The sequence below is a fragment of the Chelmon rostratus genome, chromosome 16 (assembly GCF_017976325.1).
Source record: "Chelmon rostratus isolate fCheRos1 chromosome 16, fCheRos1.pri, whole genome shotgun sequence".
Classification (NCBI taxonomy): Eukaryota; Metazoa; Chordata; class Actinopteri; order Chaetodontiformes; family Chaetodontidae; genus Chelmon; species Chelmon rostratus.
The window spans coordinates 23,955,770-23,980,888 of NC_055673.1; the positions used below are offsets into that span (position 1 = coordinate 23,955,770).

The following is a 25,119-nucleotide window of genomic DNA, read 5'->3' on the forward strand; positions in this document are numbered from 1 at the left end:
AATACAAGAGGACAAACACGTTGACCACGTTATTTTAGAATGCAACAAATACCTTGAAAAGTTTGGGTTTATGGTGGTTACAGTCTTGGTACCTCTTGATTTTGATAAATTATTAGAATCCGAAAGCATGAGTGCTTTCATTTCAGTTCATTGTACAACGTAAACAGTTTTGTACTGATTGCTCAAAGACGTACAGTAGGATTTGACTGAAACAAATCCTTGACAGTGCAAAATCCAAGCCATTTCATCAACGCAAAGCATCTCTGGAATGTTCTCTGACTGTTGGGAGGCTTTGGTTACAGCAAGCTGTGTACATGTGTTTTTTTTTGTTTTGTTTTGTTTTGTTTTTTTCACATCTCACCAATGTCTCCTTCATTTCCATCCAGTCCAATAGCACCATGAAAGGTCATAGGTGAGGATGCTCTGAGCTCTGGTCACTGTCGTGGCTGTCCTCCTCGGCCGCCGGCCTCGGTGAGCGCTGCAGTCCGACTATTCCTGAAAACTCAGACGGCAGTAACATCCCTTTTTTCACATTCACCAGTTCTTTCTCACGAGCTACTGCTCCCTGCTGCCCTCCCTTCACACGCTTCCACTTCATTCTCCTGTTCTGGAACCACACCTTCACCTGAGAGGAAACATAAAGCCATAAGTCACTGTGATGGTTTCTTCAAATTTTACATTGCAAACCAGTATGAACAGGACAACGCACATCCTCAACGCCACAAATTCCACAGTGGACGGCACAGAAAGTCCTCTACACACTTACATTCACACACTTACAGGATCGATTCCATGGGTATTACATACAATCCCCCTATACTATACGTGCAGTGTTTGAGTGTTACAGTGATTTCACTGTAACAGATAGAGGACAGAATTCATAGCACTCATTCTGCGTAAAACTGAATTCTAAACTACAACTGAAGCTGAATTCAGTGATTTTCTTTATCCTGTTTTTTGCATGTAGGTTTATGCTGGTGCATGTCCCAGTAATAAATCTACATGTGCTTACCATAACACACACCCCTGCCACTCAGCAAAGGCACTCTCCAGAGCAAGATTTATATCAAAAAAGCTTTTGAAAAATTCCCACTCGAATTGCCTCCTCATATTTCAGATTTTTACACAGAACTGTGGATTTTGTCCCCCATCTCTAGGCACTCAGTGAAAGGATCATAACACTGACCAGTAAGTCTTTCAACATACATATACACATGTGAGCACTGTGTCAAGGTAGACTTGTGAAAATATGAACCCATCCTTAATACTAAATACTAAAATTGTAGTATTTGCATCTGCATAGTCACAGGGGTTTGCATGATGTAGTTTTGTCGTCTGCTAATGTCCCCATTGTGGACAGTCCATATGCAACACATATTTTATGACCAAAGGGAACTGTATGCACAGACTGTACATGTAAACATGTCTGTCTATCCAAGCAGTGTCAGGATACAGTACTGGAAAATGAGGCAATAATGGGGAGTGACAGTTGAATGAACCGCTGTGTGTTCAAGAAACTTGCGGCATTCTATCTCAAGATCACCTGACGTTGTAGCCTGACTGTCTACTGCGGGAGCACGACTGGTTTATCATACCCCGCAATATGTCCAAGAAGTGCTAACAGATAATTATAGAAGTAGTTCTTGTCAGACTTAAATGTTGCTTCGTGAAATTCGATTTCCACTACTACAGCAACCCATTGGAATGCCTCACAGACGCTGTAGTCATCCATCCAATGTCACTGCTTGAAGTCACTAATAACGTAGCGTGAGGAACATCAGTTAAGCTTTATTTCACACTCCACAACAGATGTGATGAAAACTCATAAAGTAAATACTCCCAAGTACCAACTACTATATGCTTTTTAGCCTATTTCACATTGTGGCTCATCTGTATTATGGAAAGTCCTGCTGCTCTTACTGCTGGCGGTTTCTGTTCACACCGCACAGACAACATCTACCTGAATTACCAAAGAAGGAAGTTTCAATTTGGTAATCATGAGACAAGATCTGATGAAAAATAATTTCTAAATAGATTTGACAGACAGACGTCCGGCAGGTAATATCCTGTCCACACACCCCACACCCAATCCTTTTCCTCCAGAGTTAATTATTTATCTTGAGTCTCTTTGAAGGAATCTAAATTTCCGAAAAACTAGCAACTAAACTGTTCTTCTAAAAATCCAAACCAATCTGAAATGCAGGGGGTACTTCTGTGCAGAAGTAGTCACTAAAATTGTGGCTAATTTTTCTTGTCCTCTAGGTGTGAGTGTAATGGTGTGAGCCTGTGATCAGATGAGTGGTGTGGTGTTGCGATTAGCGTCACAGGGTCGTACTGTATTTCCACATAGGCAGATATGTGCTGATGCATGAGTCATACTGGACTGCTGGCTGACCTTCTACCTCCTTTCCCTGACTCTACAACTTATATAGTATTTGTGTCTCTCATCGTGATGAATAAGCTGCTGTCTAAAACAGGGACATCCAGTCTGGACCAATGAAACACACTCCAAGTCCTCTCCTGCCTCTTTGTCCCATCCCACCTCCTACTACTCTCTCCCTGCTCCCTCCCCGTAGCCCCCCCATCACCCACTCCCTCATGCTTAAGAGCAAAAACACACACATCTTTTAACACCCACTCCCACCCTTGTCACTGGTTCCACTCTTAGCGTACAGAGAGAACACAGACAGTTGTTGCTGATGCTAGTCAAATCACAGAAATGGGTTGCCAAAGGTGTCTTTCCTTGGTCCATTATTATTTACATTATAAATAAACAACATAATTCTTCCTAATCAATACTTCTGTCCAAGTGTCAATTTTTTGCCGATGATATCATTTTATATACCCCAGGCTCCACCTAACTCAGCTTCACTCTGCTTTTAATGCTTTCCAATTGTTATTACTTTTCTGCATTTAAAACTAGTCTGTGGTCCTGCCATCAACACTTTTGTGTAATAATCTAGCACTCTTTCCATCTCTGCGTGTTTCCCTCGTGGACTGCAGTGATGTGATGAAATAATGAAATGCAAGTGCAACATCATTGGAATTGAAGATTATTCCCGTCATCTGAAAGATTTTTTTTCGATGTTTCGCTACTATAAATATATATTTCTATTGCAAGTGCAAAACAGATTCTTTTAATTTATTTATTTAGTTTGTGAGTGTTCAGTGTGTTCAGTGGGTGGGTCAAAGAGTTAATAAATCTTAATATGGTTAAAATACAAAAAGTACCGTATGAGGATCTGGAAATATCTTTTAGAATTTATTATATATCAATACTAAATCAATTTGATGCTTTGAAGGTACAGCAATTGCACTGACAATGAATATTATGTTAGAAAATACAATACATACATTGGCATGACTTCCCATATAAACCATGTCCACTTATGGTTTTCTATCTGAATACAGATACAGAGAGAGCTAATGTTGTTGGTTGCACAGATACAGAATCAAGATGGCGCCACATGAGTGGCAGCTAGTTACTGCAGCTCCGACCACTTTTCTTTGTTTTAGTGTTTTCTTGTGTTTTTCTCATGTTTTTTTCATCACTAGTCTCGGCCAGTTGTGCACACTTAGAGATGTACAACTGGTGAGACTAGTGATTGGCTTTTTACTCCTTTCTGGACTACTTAAAGCAACACTGGGAGATCCACGTCTCCATTGTTTACAGTCTGAAACACCTGTTAGCACTGAACAACACGAACACACTCCCAGTGAAAAGACCGGAGATCCCCACGGAGATAAGGAGAAGGAGAAGGTGATGCAGAGCTGGAGCAAAGTGCCAGGACAAGAGAAGACGATATAAACCATCCATACCGTCTCTTATTATGGGAAACCTAAGATCCCTAATAAGATGGCAGAGCTAACAGCGCTAACCAGACTGCAAGCTCCTACACACTGTAGTTTCACAGCTGCAGACATCGCACCCCCGGGCCTTCCTCCTCATCTATGGAGATTTCAATCACGCTTTCCTGTCCCCCACTCTCCCCACCTTTACCCAGTATGTGAATGTCACACCAGAGACAATAAAACACTGGACTTACTTTATGCAAACACTAAGGATGTTTACAGTTTTTCACCCCCATCTGATCACAACCTGGTTCATCTGCTACCAACCGACATACCTTTGGTGATTAAACAACAGCCAACCATACAGCGTGTGAAGACATGGTCAGATGAGGCACTGAGCGACTTTTTTGACACCACCGACTGGGAAGGGTTGTGCAGTCCACACAGGGAAGACATCGACAGTTTCACATACATCACATACTACATCAATTTCTGTGTGGACAACACTGTGCCTACCAGGAAGGCACAGTTTCCCAAATAACAAACCCTTGATGTCCCCTGATCTGAAAACCATATTGAATGAGAGAGGGTGCAGAGGTAATGACAACTACAGGAGGATTCAGGAGGAGCGCCTGCAGAGGCACAATGCGAGAGAGGTTTGGAGAGGCCTGAAAACCATCTCAGGCAACAGCAGTGACAGCAGCAGGGGTCCTGAATCTGGATATTGGGAATGGGCAAATGAGTTGAATCTGTTCTTCAACAAGTTTGATTCTACTCCCGTTCCCTCCCCCACCCATCAGTGCCCAGACCAGATGGCGTTACCTCTCTGCACCCCCTCCCTCTCCCCCAGAGCATCCCTGACACCGGCAACTCCCTTGGCACACCAATTCAAGGAGCTGGAGTAGACTGCCACCTGGCCGCATGGACCATCGACTACCTCACCAACAGACCACAGAAGCTTTGGGAATGTGTCAGTGTGGTAGTTTGGTAGTTCTCAAATTATACAGCCATTGTTGGACGTGTATCACAGGGGAACGAACTGGAATACGGGGAAGTCATCACCACCTTTGTCGACTGGTGTGGACTGAACCACCTGCACAGCAATGCCAGTAAGACAAACAAGATGGTGATAGGCTTTTGCAAGAAGGTGTCACAGATCAAACCGCTGAACATTCAGGGTTTGGACATTGAGATTGTGGAGGAGTACAAGTACCTGGGTGTTCACCTCAACAACAAACTGGACTGGACCACCAATACAGATGCCCTGTACAGGAAGGGCCAAAGTTGTCTCCATCTACTGTGAAGACTGAGGTCCTTTGGAGTATGTAGGTCATTACTGAGGACTTTCTATGACTCTGTGGTCACATCTGCATCTTTTACGCAGTGGTCTGCTGGGGCTGTGGAAGGTCTGAGAGGAACAGAAGGAGACTGAACAAACTGGTCAGGAGAGCTGGCTCTGTCCTGGACTGCCCTCTGGACACTACTGAGGTGAGAGGAGGATGTTAGCCAAGCTGACATCTATCATTGACAACCCCTCCCACCCCCTGCATGGCACTGCGTGGCAGCTCCTTCAGCAACATTCCAACAGCAGCCAGAATATTCAACAAACGCGTTGTATAGCGTAGCACTGTGTCAACTCACATGCTGTGTTTTGCACTGCTGTTGTTTAATATCCTTCTGCCTCATACATGCTATACCTTATGCAATATTACATTAGTTTTTCCTTAAATACTGAATCACCTATATATTTTTATCCACTGTGACACCTATACATTTATCTCCTGTGCAATAAAACACCTGATGACAAATGATCAAGTCTATCTTCATTTCCTGACACACCAAACAGTAATATCTCACCTATGTAATATTGCCTCACTGTGCTAACACTGCAAGTAGAAATGACATGCAGTTTACACACTATTCCGTCTACTTTCCAAAAACACCTTGAAACAGTCATCTGACTCGCCGTGACTGTTCACACACAGCTGTTTCCAAACACGTTTAACCCCCAACGTGAACAGCAGCAGGCGGTGCTGAAATCCACATCTACAGTTAACCTCACACAAATGTTTCTTTGAGAGCATCAAGAAAACCATCTGTACTGTGACACACAGCCTCAGAAAGTCACATCACAGACATCGAGAGCAGCATGCTGACGTTTCAAAGAGTCTCTGTGGTTTGGAATCGATTAGCCTCAGAGCATTAGTATGGCATGTCCAACCATTTGCTAATGTCAAAACACTGAGGGTTTTTTCTCCTGTGAAGTCATTTTTTTTAATAGAAGCCAGATATCAACTGCCTTCATCCACAGAGTCATGGATGCCATTATGCTTAAGGTTCTTAAGAGCTTTTAGATTACAGAGCAATTATTATTGCATTTTTGACTTTTTCAAATGTATCAGTACCTGTTGGTAGGATAGTGTTGTAAGCAAATGGTAACAGGTTTGAGCCCCACAAAAACGCTGCTGTCATACTATTGAGCAAGAAAGTTGTCCTGACCTGAAGGAGAATTTATCATTGTTCCTGCTGTTGTGTTGTTAGGAATCAGCACCAATGAATGATTATTTAGCCAGCTTCTGATGAGCTGTCTAGCCTTAAAGGAACAGTTCACAGTTCAGGAAACACATTTATTCCATTCTTTCTGAACGTGACATGTTCGGAATGAAATCAGTGTTAGCTGTTGAACATCAAGAAGTTGCTCCACCCTAAAACCAAACCAATTTTTTCTATTTCTGTTTGTGTATGGATTAAATAAACAAGACAAAACATATTAATCAGAGAGCTTTATAGGTGTTCATGTTTCTTACTTTGAAGTTGATTACCCACTGCATCCCTTAATAACAAATTAGAGTAGAGTCTATATATTTTGGACCCTAATCAGGAACTGTCCGCATACGCTAATCTGGCTTTAACTTTTTGTATGCACAAATAAAAACATGTAATGGGATTAATCAATATTAATATTATTCAGTATTAATCTCTATTATTCAGGACCCCTCATTTTAAAAAGCACACACTGACAAAGGTGTGCTTAATTTCAGCTATGTGCAAATAGTTAATTTCAGCTATGTGCACCTCTAGAGAACATTGGCAGCTGCTTTCATTAGCCAGGGTTCCATCCAAGTGTAGTGCAAATTTCAACATCATTTTCAGAAGTTGGCAGAGGACAATGTGAATTTATGCTTGTTTTCGTCCACTACTGTCATGCAAATGTTAGGATGTGGTTCATTGATGCAAACAATGCTCCAGTCAGGTGCCATCCCACCATTGCAGAAGAAATGGGTTCAACAAGATGACGTTAAAAGAGTGCTAATCAGACTACAAATGGTAGAAAAATAATGTAGCATAACAGAAATATGGCATTCATTTTGTTTCATGTATTAATGTGAGGAAGGTTACCGTCTCCTCATCACTCCACAGAGATCTGATGTTTTCATCTGCCAACATTTTTTCTCTCTTCAGAGGAGCGAAGGTGCCAGTGGATGTTTGAATCACATCGTGATTTCTTTGCTGAATATTTTTCCATTGCACTTTGTTGCATTTTGCTTTTATCAGTACACAAACTTTTCCACATCAGTCAAGCATAAACACTTTTTTTTCATTTTTGGCATCTCCACTCAGGTTTTCTCATGTGCAACTTGAAAATGTATATAAAAACAGTTGTACGTAATTTCATCTAGTGACATCTCCAATCACCTTTCAGGTAATTTTATTCCACCTTTTAGGGTGGGACAACTTATATCTTTATGATTTTTATTAGTTCATGAATTTTGGTGATTTCAAATAATTCCCACCCTGACTCCCCCTAACTTCAACCTGAGGAGAATTAAGAATAACTGAAAACGCCTGTGGGTGTGAAGGCCATTTAAACAGTCAGACAGTTTAAGAAATAAACTTTCTTGTTTTCTTGACCAGAGTCAGATGAGAAGATCGGTAATATGTCCAGGATGTGCTCAGTCTAGTTTAAAAACTGAAAACTGGATCTCACCTCTTGTTAGCTAGCAAGCTAATTAGCAGCACTGTGTGTGTGTGTGTGTGTGTGTGTGTATCCACGAGCCTGTTTCTACAAAAACTTATGATAGTGTTCATACCTTGAAAAGCAGTTGTCAGTTGTCACTTTCTATTTCTCCAGAATACATTATGGAAAATACAACATGCGAATTGCACAGTTTCAGATATTGTTGGTAACTTCTGATGGAGCTTGGCAGCAGTTTCTTTCAGTTCTGCAGTTCAAGCTAAACACATCCCAGACTATGTCTGTACTGAACACACAGAGATGAAACTGATATTAATCATTTCATCTGACCTTGGGTAAGACAGCAATTTTCCATAATGTGGGAGTGCTCCCCGACGAGATTAATGGATCAAGGGTTTTAAGCCAAAAACTATAGGCTGCTACTGCATTTGATAGCCTTCTTTTTAAATGCTCCTTCTCCTTTTTCCACCACTGAACAGCATAATAACACATTTATCTGTGAAGAAGTGTAAAAGCCTTGTTCTCAAGACTAAGAACAACTATGGTGATGATGTATTACATCCCCAGACAATTCTTTGGTATCTCTGCTGAAAAAGCTATCCATAGTTCTCCATTGTCAAACTATATCTCAGGACTATGTCTCAGGTGTTAATCAATGAGACCTGTCCATTTTGATGCAATACCAAAGGATGTTAGTAGAAGTTATGGCCCATTTATTCCCCTGTTAATTATATTTCAGACTTAGCACATTAGCTGCTCCTGTATCATCTGTCCCTGCCCTCGCAAAAAGTTTCACAGTCATTCAGCAGGTACCGTACTTGTCGTTCCGTGAGGTCGAGGTTGACAGCTATTTCGTAGCGTCTCAGTCTGGTCAAATAGTTGTGGTGTGCAAACTCTGACTCCAGTTCCCGGATCTGTTCTTTGGTGAAGGCTGTGCGCTCCTTCCTGGGCTTGCTGTTCATGTCTGACTTATAGCTCCTGTCTTGGGACTCTGAAATGAAAAACAGAACATTTTCCGGCCACAGCTGAGTCTCCAAAAGGGTGGGGGGTGGGGGGATAAAAAAAAGGGGGCTGAAAAAAATTTGAGGGGTTTGATAAACTGCAGGGGCCCATCTGAAACAAAAATAGAATGAAAGCAAGGCGATTAGGAGTGCCACCTTCCATTTTTATTAGTGTTGCATCCTTTGTTATTCAACCCAAGCAGATCGCACACAGATAGCTCCATGCAGTTTGTATTTTATGGTCAAAGGAAAACAAAAACTATTTAGTCACACTATTCACTTTAGCACCTACAGTACAAATACAACTTTCTAGAGATGCAAAGCCTTTTCGGAAACACATACAGTAAAAGATAATTGCAGTTCATTACAATTGGAATTTAATTTGTGTAGTTTTCCGCATTATTTTGACTGAATAGGACACCTCTGTACCCATCAAAGTAACAGCTGAGATCTGGGATCACTGTAAAACCATTACAATGAAGTCAAGCAGGACGAGAAATGCAAGCAGTCAGATCACTTTACCCATGTGAGTGCATCCAAATAAGTCTGCTAACCTGGCAGTTAGTTTGCCATCGGTCTGTCTTCTGACTGTTCTGGTTTCTTGCCCTGCGTGACTGCTTTGTGGTGATGTTGCGGCATCCCAAGATCCAGCCAAGTACCCCTAAGAATTACATCCACATTGGATAAATCTGCAACACAGATTTACATCCAATACGAACCTTTACTGTCGATGCAGGTAAGTTAAGTGCAAGACGCAATCAGGGGATTGGGATGGAAAGTCAAGAGTTCACGTCCTGTCACAATTGAGTGAGATTAATTAATAATAATAAGTCCTCCTTACATTCAGTGTTTCTCACCAAAAAGCATTGTGTGTATCCTTGAACCTGCTGTGAAAGCATTTACTTCATCAGACAACATTTACAAAGCCAATTTTGAAATTTAAAACCTGCATTGATTAACGCCATGTTTTCTTGCACGCTTTCTTCTTCTCTCTCTTTTTCTTGGTGCATCACGACCACCTGTTGGATCAGAAAAACCACTGGCGGAAACGTGCATGTGTTTCCTTGTGCACAAGATGCAACAAAACTCCCATCTACTCATCAAAATATTGCTCCATAGCCCTAGTTGTGGTCAAAATCCCACAGGTTACCTTTAATGTTTGCTTTTCTTTTAACTTTAGTCACAATCTTTCCCAAACCTTATAATTTTACTGACGGGAATGTAAGAGCAAGTGGAATTATCATGTAAAACTATATATTATGTCTTTTTAGTGACACAAAGGTACATTGAGAAAATATTCTCATACTGCAGTTGTCTGGACGTTTCAGAATAAAGGGAAAAGCCACATGTTAATATAAATTTTAAGAGGCACTTTTCAGTCCTACTTGACAATACTTATTGCATATAAACACTAAGCTTCTCCTCGATTGTTCATGCTTTAGGAGTGAAATCATATTTTCCCCACTTATACTGTCTGTCAGTACAAGCATATTTCAAGTATCACTTTTATGTATTTGTGGTCAATGAATGGTGAAAATGAATGGAGCGTTTTGAAAGCAATCTTTCATAGTGAGAAAACACTGAATAATAATTTCTACACTGTTCTCCAGTCCTCACTGCACAAATCTAGCTGACATTTCATTAGCTGTGTAAATGTGGGATGTGCTGACAAACCACAGTGTGCCAGGAAAGAGACACTGTTTATGCCGTAATGTGAGACTTCAGACACCCAACGAATTACAGACAGACATTGGCCAATGGTGGTTTTGTGTCATATTTTCCTTTTGTCATGCTACTTCATTCAGTATAGTTAATTATTTAAAGATTTTATTTTGCCGTGAAGTCTTTAATTTACAGGATTTGTGTTTTCAGTCATACTGGCAGTTACAATCAGTGCAGCTATAAATAGGGAGCTCATTTTTTGCAGCATCACCATCCATACAGACTGCTCTGTGGAGGGCTGTAGGTCAATAATGTGTATATCTCATTATCACAAGATCTTTTTCAGTGTTGGGGGTCAAAAATTACAAAAGTGATATTTTACTTCTACCAGTAATAAAGTATTACAATACTTTAGTAATAAGATTTCATTCATAATATTTTAATTGTTACATCTTGCAACTCTTTGCTGCCTGGTATAAGCAGCAATCAACCCCAATGGAGCACAGGAGGACTAGGACTCCAAAACGCTGTGGTTAAAAATGTAACAGCCACCTCACTAATGGTTAAAACTATAAACCAGAACCAAAATTACAATTACCGAATTAAACCAGTATATTCTAAACAGACACAATACAAACACCATTGTACAAACACTAATGTTACAATGTAACATTTGCATTTTGTAATATGAACCAGAAAACTTAACAAACTACTCCAAACTAGTCCAGCATGGCATGATGGGAAATGTGGGCCATCGCTATTACCTTCACCTGCAGGCTCAGCGATCTCAGTGCTTTTTAATCCTTCAGTTAGTTACTTAACTTTTCACAGTTTGTTTTGTAGCTTCTTTTTTGTTTACAGTGTTTTTAGAATTTTTGAGCATTTTGATAGTCACCTCAGTGTCTTTAGTAAGCCATCAGCGAGCCTAGCTGCTCAAGTTTATCATCTCTACGGAGTTTTGCTCAGTTCCTCTTTGCTCTTCATCAGTTAAGTTTATTTAAATAAGTTCTCCTCCATGAGATTTCATTTCCAGCTGATGCTGAACTCAGCGCAGATCTGGAAGTTAACATTATTCAGTTGAAGATATAGCTGGATACACATAAGTTAAACCCCTTATCCAGCAGTGAGGTCAGAGCATTAGGTCAAGTTAGGCTCTTAAAATCAGGCTAATGATGGTGCTACACTGAATCAGACCTGTCAACCCTCCTGTTTTTCCATATTTTACCCATCCCATCCCAGCTGTATATGTGTCGGGAAGTCATCTACTCAAATGGCACCCACCAAAAACACAAGAAAAAGAAGAAGAAGAAGAAGACATGTGAGAGAGATGGAGCACATCTCAGAAAGTCATGCTTTTTGTAAAATATGCGACACAGATTTTAGGAGTATAATATATATCATACATATTTAGTGAGGGAAAAGTGACAAATCTGCCAAACATAAGGCATCCAAGAGGCACAGAAACATGCTCCACCATGACTGTATTAATACTATCTCTCTCCAGTTTCATCATCACTCTCTCCTACCAACTGTCTCATTTGCCAGTAACCTCTCAAAATCATAACTGAAGCATAATTTGTCAGTGATGTGTACGTATCCTTTGCGTAACACATAAATAAACTAAGAGCTGGATTTATCTGCCAGTTTGTGTTTTCATTTATATAATGCAGGGATGTTCACAGCATTTCACTTTCGACCAGGTATCTGATTCTGACCACCTAATTGTTGTCACTTACTTAATGTAGGAACTAGTTAACCCAGTACTCTTTGCTCTCATATTTCAAAGCAAGTGGTTGCCAGGTGGTGATTGTAGGATTCACTGTGTCTACCTTTGTGTAAGGGGTATGTGGACAGTGGTAAGGGTGAAAATGTCCTGCCTTGTAGATAAATATATTTATTCAGTACCTTGTTAAGGGCATCAACTTTTCATTTACACATGTATTACATACATATACATACAGAGATTACTATCTACATCAGTAATATGTCATCATTTTACAAGTTTTAGAATTAAAATCTATCAAGTATTATCAAAAAATGCCTAGTAGAAACACAATGCATTAAAAATAAAACATTCCAGACCACAAAGCCCCGCTCTTATTGTCTCTGGGGAATCAGGTTCTTAGTTGTAAAAGGACTCAAACTAAAACTGAAAATGTTCCTCTGTTAAATAAAAGCTGGGAGCTTTGAGAGGCATGAACTCTAACTTATCTTGTGTTATACTTATCTTATCCACAGGGTGAGGTGTGACACCCACATTTACAAAACACATCTCCTTTACAGAATTTGTTAATATATTGACATTCTAGTAAATAGTGAATATAACTGCCCTTATTACAAACTTTGATACATTTTGCTTCATTTTGCTTCATTTTACGGGGGTAATATGTAGTCTATGATTGAGTTTGAATTACAGTTCCTCTGCACTGTTAGGTTTAACCACATATCATCTTATCTTCTGTTTCAACAACAAAGTCTGATTTATTTTGAGCTGTATTAGCTGTATTTTCTTTCACTGTCGCAGAGAGTGACCCATAGAGTCCCGTCACTAGTTTGGTTAAATCCTTGCTATTAATGAGTAGTTGTTCTAAAGAGGAGATTGCACAACAGTATTAAGACTGCTTGCGACTTTCTGTACTATAGTTGAATAACTGCAAAAATCTAAATAAAATGGGTGGCTGGGATTTTGCACCTGTCTTTCAACTGATCAAAAGTCAAGACTGAACTGTTTTCTATAATGTGCCCCAGTGTCTTAATGCCTTTACCAGACTATACACAGAAATAGTTCTACTCCAGGCCAGGGGGAAATCTGGATTAGAGTATCGGGGCGTCAGTGGGGATCTAGTGTTGTCCAGGCCCTCGATTTTCCTACATAGCCTCCAAAATTTAAGAGTATTTTGTAGAAGAAAGTCATCCTTAACAGCTGAACTGACCCACCTCCTGGAAGTGTAAAATACACTTTTTCGAGGTATAAGAGATGATTCGATATCTAACCATGTGGACTCTGGGTCTTCTTTACACCAGTCTCAAATTTACTATATCTGCAGAGACACGACAGTTAGCATAGTTTAATGTTAGGAACAGCTAAGCCCTCTCCAGCAGAAGCTGTAGGTGGGTTGGTTTTAGTGTCAAACCTTTGTTTCGCTATAGGAGGGTTATGAGAGCGTTATTCAGCTCTGCTTGGAATTTGCATGACAATAATATAGGGTCTCTTTGAAACTGATATGATAAGTGTGGTAGAATATTAATTTTAAATAGGTGTAGCCTGCCCAGCAATGCCAAAGGGAGACTGGACCAACATGCAAGATCCTGCTTAATACACTAGGAATATATTACATTTTGAAAGTAACTCGCACAACACTGATCCCTTTTTAAAAAGAAAAAAACTCTAAAAGTGCTGCGGCTTCTGTGAGTGCCAATGAAGTTAAAGTTAGGAAATTGGATTTGGGTTAGGCTGCTGGCAGCTTCAGCATGCTGCATCCTCTCAAAGTGTTCAATCTGTCAGTCAAAGCGCCCTCTCTCCCGGCCAGGACATTGACTCTGGGGAATTGGAAAGTACTCAACTTGGCACACACTCCAAGCCGCTCATCAGTGGGGCTAAATGATGCAGATATACTCTTAAATCATGTGGATATAACTGGGAGATGATGTGCTCTTCTGTGTCCTTATACCATTCATAGGAAGCATATGTGTGAGGATATAGAACTTTAAAATTTATGCCAGGAAGTTAAGATTTAAGACGTTGATACGTGACCCTCACTTCAACCGTCAGCTTAGTTGTTTCACTGGTTCAGGGCAGCAGCTCCCATGGAAGACCCGGAGGTCATGACTCTGTTTTGTCTGGGCGTGTAGGGATTTGAACAATCTGGAGGGAGTTGAGGTTGTACTATTAAAAACACTTGTATAGTGGTGGATGTTTGACATGTTCATTCCAGTATTTTGAGGAAACAGCCTCACCACAAGGTCCATTTAGTAGCTTTTGATCATATCACATGATCTTCATCGGCAGATGAAATTTCAGTTAATGGAATTGTAATTAGAATTTTTTTCTGATTAATTCTTGTTCGTGTTGACTTAAAAGCTGTATATTTAGACACAGTATATTATAAGCTATATAAAATCCACTAAATTTAGGTCTCAAAATAAATAATAAATGAATAAAGAATTCTGCTTTTCCCACGAAGTTTTTTATTCCTGGCAGTCTGGACTAGTGCATAACTGCATTTATGCTGGGAAATTAGATTTACAGAAAATATAATTGATTGAAATATTGTGTAAAAAATCACATTATTTGTGTGTCAGTTGGTCTTTTTAAAATCCTACAGCTACAACACTGAATTTCTGATTCAGTTTCAGAAATTAACTTTATATTTATCTTTATATATGTAAATAATATTAAATCATCATCTTAAATTAAAGAATACCCCAGCGGATTTCACTGATTTAACTGTTAAGATCAGGTCCTCTCAATCATTTCTGTCTTTTTAGGTCCTAATCTAAAGCCCATCAGAAAGTTGAAGACAAGTCAAGTTGTCTAGTCAGTTTGAGTATGGCATATTGTTTTGCATTCTCTTGTATTCTATATCCAAAAGGATTCCATGCAAGTGATGATTCAACCCACCTTAATTACCTAAATGTTTCATTCGGTTCATGTGTAGAGGGGTTCACCGGAAATGTGAGCCCCTCTACATGTGAACCGAATGCTCATGGGCTCCTGATCCAAAGCCTGGCAAACTCTATAAAGCAACACAGCTCAATGAGTGGACAAACCTCTCACAACTGCAAATCCTCATCTTCAAAAATCGATCATTATCACCATGGAAACTAGAGTTTGGTGGCGCAAAATATAGCTCACAATTCCCTATCATCTTTTGTCAGTTTAGTCGGTCATAAGAGTTATGAGTGCTGAATTGTATCACTAACTGTATATTTTAAAATACGGGGGTTGGCTGTAAATGCATCCTGAATGTATCTGCAGAGGCCAAATGACCAAAATGTCACGAAAAAAGATTTAACAACAAATGTATTTGGCCTTTAGTTGTTAAGTACTAAATCAATATCCTTATGATAAAGTTGTACTTTATTTGTACTAAAGTAACATGAAATATACATTCCATAGCGTAAAGCTGGATTGACAATAACATTTTATTGTCAAACATGAAAACGTGACATGATTGTATTTCACAGGGCATATGATTCTGTCGAACACTGGGACTTTTAGTTTTTTTAATGTTGTAAAAAAACTTCAGCGTATTTAGTTTAGTCAGTGTTCATGGTGAAATGTAACGCAGTGTTAAAGCTGTTCACTGATATTTCAAAATGATCTGAAAAATAATTAAAAACTTTTTTTAAAACAAGCAAAAATATTCATCGTTTGTACAGGTTTTCTTTAAATTTTACTCAAAACAATGTTTGGTCTCTATCATCAGTATTGCAATTAAAAATCTGAAAAATGCTTGTCTAAATATGTAATGACACTGGCTTGACTGGACTATACATATATATATAACATAAATATAAAATAACTGTTGAGCCCTACTGTCAGTGTCAGTAATATGTTGTATAAACCCAGTCTACAGTCTGAGATGAACGTCTTTGCAGGACAGAGAAAATTAAGCTGTGAGCTGTCCAAAAAATACATTTTCTTGGGAAACTGTTCAGACTGAAAGCAGTATGGACTTCCTGATCTTACCTGAGCTATCATTCTTGCCTTTGCTGCTCCTTCTGTCTGTGTCCTCTGGAGACAGACTCTGCTGGCCATATTCTCCAGACACACATGACACCCCTGTGGGGTCACTGCTGCCCAGACTGGGGTTGGTGCTGCACAGGTTCGGGCCCCCCGAGCACAGTTCTGGGGCCGTGGCCTCCAGCGGCGGCAGACAGACACTATGCCGGGCATTAGGTGAAGGCATCTGCTGGACGGGCCAACCAGGTGGGTGCTGAGGGTGAAGGGGGTGCTGCTGCTGTGGCAGGTGGCCTCGGTGGGCTGGACTGCCAAACAGTCCGTTGTCTTCTCCTCCAGAATAGCCATAAGGAGGTGAGGAGCTGGGTAGATCCAGATAGGAGACGTGGTCGCTCCGACCGTGCAGGGTCAGCGCCGATTGAGTGATAGCGGGGTGCAGGCCCTGGGCCGGGGCATGCGGGCTACGTAGACAACCAAACAGAGAGTGATCCATGGTGTAGGGAGTCCTCCAAACTCCTATCCTGCCTGTCAGATTCAAACAAACCTTCCCAAACAACAAGCAAGAAGAGAGGAGAAGGAGTCAGGGATGTGGGCAGCCTAAGTCCCAGCTCTCCTCTGCAGTCCCTCTCAGTTCAGACCCCCCTAATTCCCAAAGAAAGCCAGTTGAAGGAAGGCAGAGATGGTGGCGTTGAAAGGCCTCTGGTAATCCTGAGCACGTAGACGGTTGCCAGGCGGATGGTGGGTAAACAGTGACAGGCGGAGGAGGCTCTCAGATGACAGTGGAGAACGCCAGGACCAGTGTGGAAGGAGAGGGAGCTTCCAGGGAAGTTGTGCTGGAAAGGGAGGGAGGGGGCAGGGAGGGGGGGTGGGGGTGTTATATATAGGTTGTAACCTGAGAGGTAGGTTGGGTCACTGGCTCGCTGCTACTGACCACATGCATGTGATCATCCTCCAAACTGCAACACACAATAAATCTGAACCATTCCTATAGCACTGCCTCAGGAAAAGTGGGGAATTTATTTTGGAGCTGAGCTATTTGACCCTGCTGAAGCTTTTCTAGGAGCTGCGTTGCATCAGCTGTTGGTTTTCGGATGTGGAGCCACAGAACTTTGGAACTGTGTGTTCATGGTCTGTTCTTCTGTTGATGGTTGGATGTAAGTTAAAAGTGACATAAGATTTACTCCGAAATAATTGTATTTGGTGAAGTTATTGCAAGCACAGTGATGGTGATAAAATACTTGAAGCTGTCTCTTTTTCCCCCTCGATTTTTCTGGATCAGTGCTGTAAATGTCAACATCAGAAATGGTTATACTTTACACTTCAGACTTGAGCTTGAGTCAGACTTCAGTCATAAAAACAGTGCATGGTACTTGACTAGTACTTGATTGCTAAGAAACTTAAGACTTGCATAAGACTCAAGATAACTTGAGACTTGTCTCCCTCAAAATTTACTAGGATTAAGACTTGGATTTGGGTCACTTGACTTGACTTGACTTGACTGCTGTGGACTTGACTCATTAAAGACTTAACATGTCTTCTTCAAGACTTCATTTGACTCGGGATTTGTCTTCCTAAATAGACGACTTTGCTTGAGACCTGAAGATTCAACTTGACTCGTGACCTATCTAACTTCAAAATGAAACTTGACTTGAGATTTATCTCCCTACAGATTTGACTCGTCTTCCTAAAGACTCAGCTTAGATTCAAGTTAGATCTAAGTCAGGAAGAACTACTTGATACTTGACAAGGAGACTCACCTCACTAGAGACTTGACTCAAAACTTGCCTCCCTAAAGACTTAACTTGACTCCTGACTTTGAACCTGACTCAATTTGATTGCCGTTATCTCCATTAAGACTGAACTTAAGTTGTGGTTTGTCTCCCAAAAGAATCAACTTGATGACATATCTCTTAACTTGAAATCTGTCATTCTAAAGAGTCAACTTGATTTGAGACTTGTCATCTAGACTCAACTATATTTGATATTTCTCTTGTTAAAGACTGGATTTGAAACTTGGCTCCCTTAAGACTTGACTCAACTTCTTGAAAAGTCTTCAAAGTCTTGTTTCCTGGAAGACTTGACTTGTCTTGACTTGAGGGTTGTCTGTGTTAAAGACTTACTGCCCTGACCTCTCTCCCTATAGACTCAACCTTAGAACTTAGTCCACTGTTTCATTGTCTCCACTCTTTCTTTCAAGAGCTCCAGGAGCCTTTACTCAAGTGCAAAAACTCATCTGACGAGGATGTATTGATATCCACAAGCTCTGCTTTCACCCTGAAAACAACAGTGGCAGATAAACCAGATTGATAGAAATTGCTGTCACAAACCACCATAAAGAAGCAGCAAGGGTGTTTGGCCCTCATTCAGTCCTGCACAAGCATGTGAACCACATCTGGTGGTCCTGTTTAAGGTCCTGCAGCAAAAACACAGCGTTTACCTAACAATTAGGATAATTAGTAGCTCTGTAAAGTAATCCTCCAGTGTGGGCCCACGGTGCGTATTAATGTTCATATGGTTTCATTTTAATGCGGCCGAGCTGCGGCTCGACAAGGCCTTCAGAGGTGTGTGTGTTTTTCCTCACTGTGTTTCAGCACCCCAAGGCTCTAATAATACCCCACCTCTAATTTGACAGCTCCCATGGGGGAGGAAGTTTAACACAAATGATTTCACTTCATACTGCAATCACTAGTATACGTGTGGTTGTGTGTGTGCTGTGGTTGTGTATACATTTTTTTTATCAGATATATATTTTTTTTTACTTTAATTGCAGGTGACATCCTTTAATCTGGCTTTGTCACCTTCACAATGCGTGTGGTTCCAAATGGGAACATGAATTCTAATTCCAGCCTCAGGAGTTTCCCATCAAAAGTTTGCGCTTCTTTTTCATTCCAAAATAATTCAGATATCCATTGTTTTTCCAGAAACTCATCTTATTGATTAATGCTGACACAACACCATGGAGGCAGTTAATAATGTAGTGCTGTGTACAATGTATGTGTGTGTGTAACTACATTACTGCTCGCAGTTTTTCCTTTCCAAGGATTTGGATCTTTGCTATTGTTTGTTACACTGAAATAAAGTTTCATATTTAGAGTGAAACAGTAAAACAGTTTCTGTTTGTTTGCTCTCTTTTATTCACTCTTTCATTTTTGCATTGTGGAACAGAAAATCAAGACCACGCTGAAAAAAGTTTAGATTTGGAAGCTTTGAATCTTTCCTGTGTGCACTGCTATACATGCTCAAAAGCACTGCAAGGATACATTAGAATGAACTCTGACACACAGCTCAACACTCCTGAAAATCTCCCAAGAATTCTTTCTTAAAGTCTCCCTCCAGTGAAAAATGTGTGTTTTTTGTATTGTTACTGCTGTTTGATGTTTGACTGCTTCACCCTGCAGAATGATGTCAGTGGACCATGATGCTCAGTCAGATGATGCAGTTTGTCTTCACATTCATCTGCTGATTTAAGAGAGTTTCTCTGTGTTCACCTTAAATCTAAGTTTGAACGTGGATTAGCCTGATTTGTGATATCACAAATATATATAGTTTAAAAGCCAATCATCGTTACTCAAGTATGATGGAGAAACAACACAGAGAATGGACTCGTCACTGTAGCAGGAGAACTCTTGTATTCAGCAGATAAACTTCTGAAATATGTAATATTTGCATATTAAAAAACATATTAGACCAATTATTTTTTGAAGTAAGGTATTTCAATATGAGTGAGAACCTGTCTGGGATGTAATGATCATCTGCTATCAGCTGATAGTTTGTTTTCCTGATCTAGGCTAATGACAGGTGCCATTGTCAATGTTAATGCCAATGTTCCCCTTGTGCCTGTTTCCTCCAGGTGTCCCAGTTTTCCTTCCACAGTTCAAAGACATGCAGTTTGGCATAGCACTAAAGTCAAAGTCAAAGTCAGTCATTGGCTGATGGCATCAGCTGCTTTCAATTTCCTTCACAACGCCTGGCTCATGCACAAGCTAGAAACATCCAGTCACATTCATGCAGGTGTACGGCACTGACATAATAATTTCACACTTACTGGTGTTACTGTGCTGATCCCACAGCTCCCTCCACCACCCATCAGTCTCTGAAAGACAGAGTGTATTTCCCGAAACATTGAACTGCTCCTCTAAAGGCTTTGTGGGCCTCAGCGTTGTGCTGGCAGACACTTACTGCAGCAATATAGAGCTGAAAATAGTGTTTCTTGGTGACCTCTCGCTGACCCACACAAACACTCCTTGACATCATAATAATGGCCTTCATGTTTGGATTAACAGGAACAAAATAGTGAAACTACTAATTTTAGACCAATTTTGGCAGTTGATTTTTTTTTTTGGAAAAATAGAAGTTCATATTGTATGCTCCAATAAAGTTTCTGCGGGCAATAAAAGAAAACAGCAATATCAATAAAAATGTATGAAGGGATTTTTTACACTACATGTTGGTCTTCCTGTTATTGAACTTAGGAATATTGTTATTGGAATAAGTTTTCAGCTGCCTGTATTTGCTCTGTGAAGCTTATTATAGACGGCTGGCCTCTGTTTTGCTTAATTAGTGGTGCTTCAGCGTGATCTTTTATGACTGTGTGCTTCTTTAATGAGTTTTGAAAAGTCAAATTTCCAAATGAAGAACAGTAATAAAAGGCTGACTCTGGCCTCTGTTGTGGTGCAGAGTCTCAACTCAATACTTTTCACTTCATTTTAATTTCATCCTGTTGCTGTATGACAGGCATCTCAAACCGGTTCCATAAAGGGCCGCGTGGCTGCAAGTTTTCATTCCAACCAAGGAGGAGCACACCTGGCTGGAATCAATTAATCAGCTGATCTCAGTCTTCAGCTGATAACTAAGTGATCCCTTGATGTTGATTGGTTGGCCTGATGTGCTCCTCCTGGGTTGGAATGAAAACCTGCAGCCACGCGGCCCTTTATGGAACCGGTTTGAGATGCCTGCTGTATGAAAACAGTGATGACGGAGGAGTCATCTTGTTAATATCATAACATTTTTGGGTTTATTCAGCAACTGTCTTGTTTCCTCAGTCGGTTGGTTATTTTTTTTCCATTGGTAAGAAGGACATTTATCCTTATTAACAAAGAACTTGTAATGGCAATACTTGAACTGTGAAAAATCACAACATTTCAAAATGAAGTATTAATTTCCAATGTTGTAATATTTTGTATATATATATATATATATACATATATATACATATATATATATATATATATATATATATATATATATATATATATATATATATATATACACATACATATATATATATATATATATATATATATATATATACATACATACATATATATATATATATATATTTCTGTTCTAGAAATGAAAGTTTTTTTCAATATTAATATTTTCAATATTATCAAATATTTGAACTTTTTGTTTGTTGTCCATAACTTTTTGCCTTAATATTGTGATTTTCATCTAAAATTCAAGGCATATACATATGTGTGTGTGTGTGTGTGTGTGTGTGTGTGAGTATATATATATATATATATATATATATATATATATATACAAAATATTATAACATTGGAAATTAATACTTTATTTTGAAATGTTGTGATTTTTCAGTTATTACAGTTTATTTTTAAAACATCATATTTTTCTTGCCCCTCACAGTGGCCTTTGAACTCTCATACTTGTTTAATTACTCAGCAATTTTTCCTTCTGCAAAACTAAACATACAATAAAAATTCTGACGTCAGAATGTCAGATTTAGGAGACGGTTCGCTCTTTTACAAAGGGTAAGGCAGAATAAATGGTTTGAAGTGGCTTTAAATGTCACTACATTCACACTGACATCAGTTTAAATCTTGAAAAGAAGAAAGAAATATTGGGTTTATGTGTTTTTCTTGTGCTTTGCATCATTCACAGATTCGAAAAGTGCTAAACAGAATAAAACATTGTGTCTTCAGTATGTATACACGGCATGTATGGCAGACAACCTCTGCAGTCTGTTCAGTCTCGACTATCAGCTCTGTGCTTTTCCAGGCCGCCTCTGAGCCATCAGAGACGCTAATCTTGTTCCAAACTTTGCAGCCAACACAAAATCCGTTGTGTTGATTCAGATCATGAATAGAAGAGAAAAATATCTGCTCTCTTCAGACTCATTTTACCTCCTGCACGCCATGTTGTTATCATAGACCTGTCAATAAAACAACAGAAAAGATAATTTGACCTTAAGATCTTAAGATCTAATTGTTTCCTTTTCCTCTGAACTTTCTTTGGCTGGAGTCAGCCCTCCATGGGATCTCACCATAATGATGCCTTTATACTGGACACATCTAAGAATTAGGATTTGGTCTTTAATATTGCCATCATTTCTAATTTTCCTGAAGCAATAACTGACATGTTGCTGCATCCATCATTATTGTTGTTGTTGTTGTTGCTGCTGCTGCTGTTGTTGATATATAAGCTTTCAATGTGAAAATAACTTATACAACATCTTTAACTTTTTACAGAGCAAGGTTAAAGAATATGTTTTATAATTTTGCTTTTCTATTTTTTTCTGGCATAATCTTCACACATCTTTGCTTTATTGTAAATACAATTTAATCTTATTTCTGGCAGGGACTTTTCCTCTCTTTACAGGTCACTGCTTCTTCTTCTTGTTTTTGTTTGATTTTAACGTACAAATAAAAAAAATGCAGACAAGAGAAAACAAAATCGATAGACCTTCATTTGACTGATTACTAAATGTGCACACTGCCCTCTGCTGCCGTGGTTCACATATAACACCAGTCCAATAAAGGAGAATGAATGGATGATAATGATGCAAGACCTAATGAATATCTGTACCTGGATATGATGATTTGTGGTTTTCTAACCTTCACACAGCAAAATATATATCCTGGAATACATGACTCTCCTCTGAGATCACAGAAAGCTTTCAATTTTCTCAATCGTTGGATTCCCATGATATTAACTAGTGATATTCATGCTCTCCAGATGACTCTGAACGTGTTTGTTTACCTGTGACCTTTTCTGTAGCACCCTCAGGCTGAATTTTACAATCAAGCACAAGAAAATCCAATACCTAATTTACAGCTCAGGATTCACTCAACACATTCAATATGAACCACTGGACATTCATTTTACAGTGCAGGACCTGCTACTCCAGATCCTGAGGATGTCACATCAGGGACACTGAACCTTACAACATCTTCAAGTCTCTCTCCACCTCCAGTCCCTTTACAGGTCAGCTGCATAAAGCAGATCCCTGTGGGACCGGCATCGTTAAGACCTTGTCTAGAAAGCCAAATACAACTGATCTGTGTTCATTAGACATATCTGCATGTGTATAATACAGTAACCTAACAACAGCCTCAAGGCTTGATTGATCAGCAAACAGGGAGAAATAGAACTGTAGAGTGCCTTCATGGCTGGATAACTGAATGACAGCAGCCTATAAGTCAGGGGTTTATGGTAGCGGGCAGTCGATGTGAATAGAGAGTTGTTTTGAATACACAGCAAGTTTAATGTTTGCAAACTCTTCAACATCCACCCAAATAAAGAAATAAAAAAGTCAGAAATCGGTCATGGAACACACACAGTTAGAGAGGAGACACAAGCATTTAGCATGGTTCCTCACCCTGCAGCTGCTCTGAAGACAGGCTTTCTGGATGTGTAGATTTCACTCCTGATGCTTTGAAGTTTGCTTGTTTTTTCTTTTTTGCAGAGTAGAAGTTAAATAGGTCTATTCTGTGGAGGTTATTGTATTTTACTGCAGAAATCATAATTGTTGTCTTTTCTTTTTTTTCTTCTTTGTTTTTCTCTTATATTTGTTTACTACTTTAAGATTTGTTAAGAATTTGTTTCATTTAATTTATTGGTTTATTGTAATCTATAACAACAGTTTATTACTGTAAAAACTATTACAGTACTGTGCTGTGTAATTATTGGATTTACAGGATAATACTGTCAGATGGTTAGTTGCCATGATGCTGTTATTTTTGTGACCCTCCATAAACACTTTATCGATGTATAATGTATTATAGAACAAATGACAAATTTCAATTTTTTCCATCCATTTGTGTAGAATACATAAAACATTATTATTATTATTATTATTATTATTATTATTATTATTATGGCATCGTCATTTACAGTATTCAACAGCACGTTATGTCACACCGCGGTGAGGTTTGTCTTGTCATGGGTTTTTTGTCTTGTTATTTCCTGTTTTATTTTGAAGGCCTAACTCTCCTCTCGTTTCAGAGCACTTGCCCTTCCTCATGTGTCCCGTGTGTCCGCCCTGATTACCTTTTGTCTCCACCTGTTCCTGATTACCCTCCACGTGTTAAATAGTCTGCGTCTCCCTTGTCTTGTGCCAGTGTGTCTTTGTCCGTCGAGCAATTCACCCGAGCCTGTCATCTCCCTTGCCCGTACCACAGCCACAGATTTTGTTGTTAGCTCTTGTTTCCTCTTCGTGAGTGTTTTGTGTTGTAACTTTGATAACTTAGGTTTTTGATTTATTTATGTAAGATTCTAGTTAGCCGAATTATTTACGTCTTTTGTAGAGTGATTTCTGTTGTGATAGTTTTGTCTTTTTGTTTCCTGTTCCTCCATTATTTTCGGAGTAGATTTTGAGTTCTTTGTTTTCCCTACCTAGTCTTGTTTAGTCATAGCTGTTTGAGTTTCCTCCTTCGGGAGCGTTTTTTGTTTCTAGTATTTATAGTCGTAGAGTTCCTTAGTTATTCCTCTTAGTGAGCGTTTTCTGTTCTTTATTATTTTTCTTATAATAGATATTTATTAGATATAGCATTTTGCCTAAATTAATTTTATAGCCTGTTTGTTTAACACTTCGCGAATTGGTTCCAGAGTGTTCAATAAACTTCTGTGTGTACTGATCTCTGCGTCTGAGTCCTCTTCTGAGTCCCGGCCTGACACGTTACTGTTCAAAATGTCCTTGTTTTTACTGCAGTTTGTTACAGTGTATCATATATCACACACGTGTGTGTGTGTGTGTGTCTATA

At 39.4% G+C, this 25,119-nt stretch overlaps 1 protein-coding gene across 1 annotated transcript; it reads right to left on the reverse strand.

The window, feature by feature from the left end:
* Nucleotides 1-406: 406 nt before the first annotated feature.
* On the reverse strand, nucleotides 407-16,607 carry meox2b (mesenchyme homeobox 2b). The gene is made up of 3 exons (XM_041956074.1): nucleotides 16,124-16,607; nucleotides 8,587-8,759; nucleotides 407-625 (listed from the first exon to the last, which is right to left on the reverse strand). Exons 1-3 carry the CDS (start codon nucleotides 16,605-16,607, stop codon nucleotides 407-409), a joined length of 876 nt encoding a protein of 291 aa, XP_041812008.1.
* Nucleotides 16,608-25,119: the final 8,512 nt, after the last annotated feature.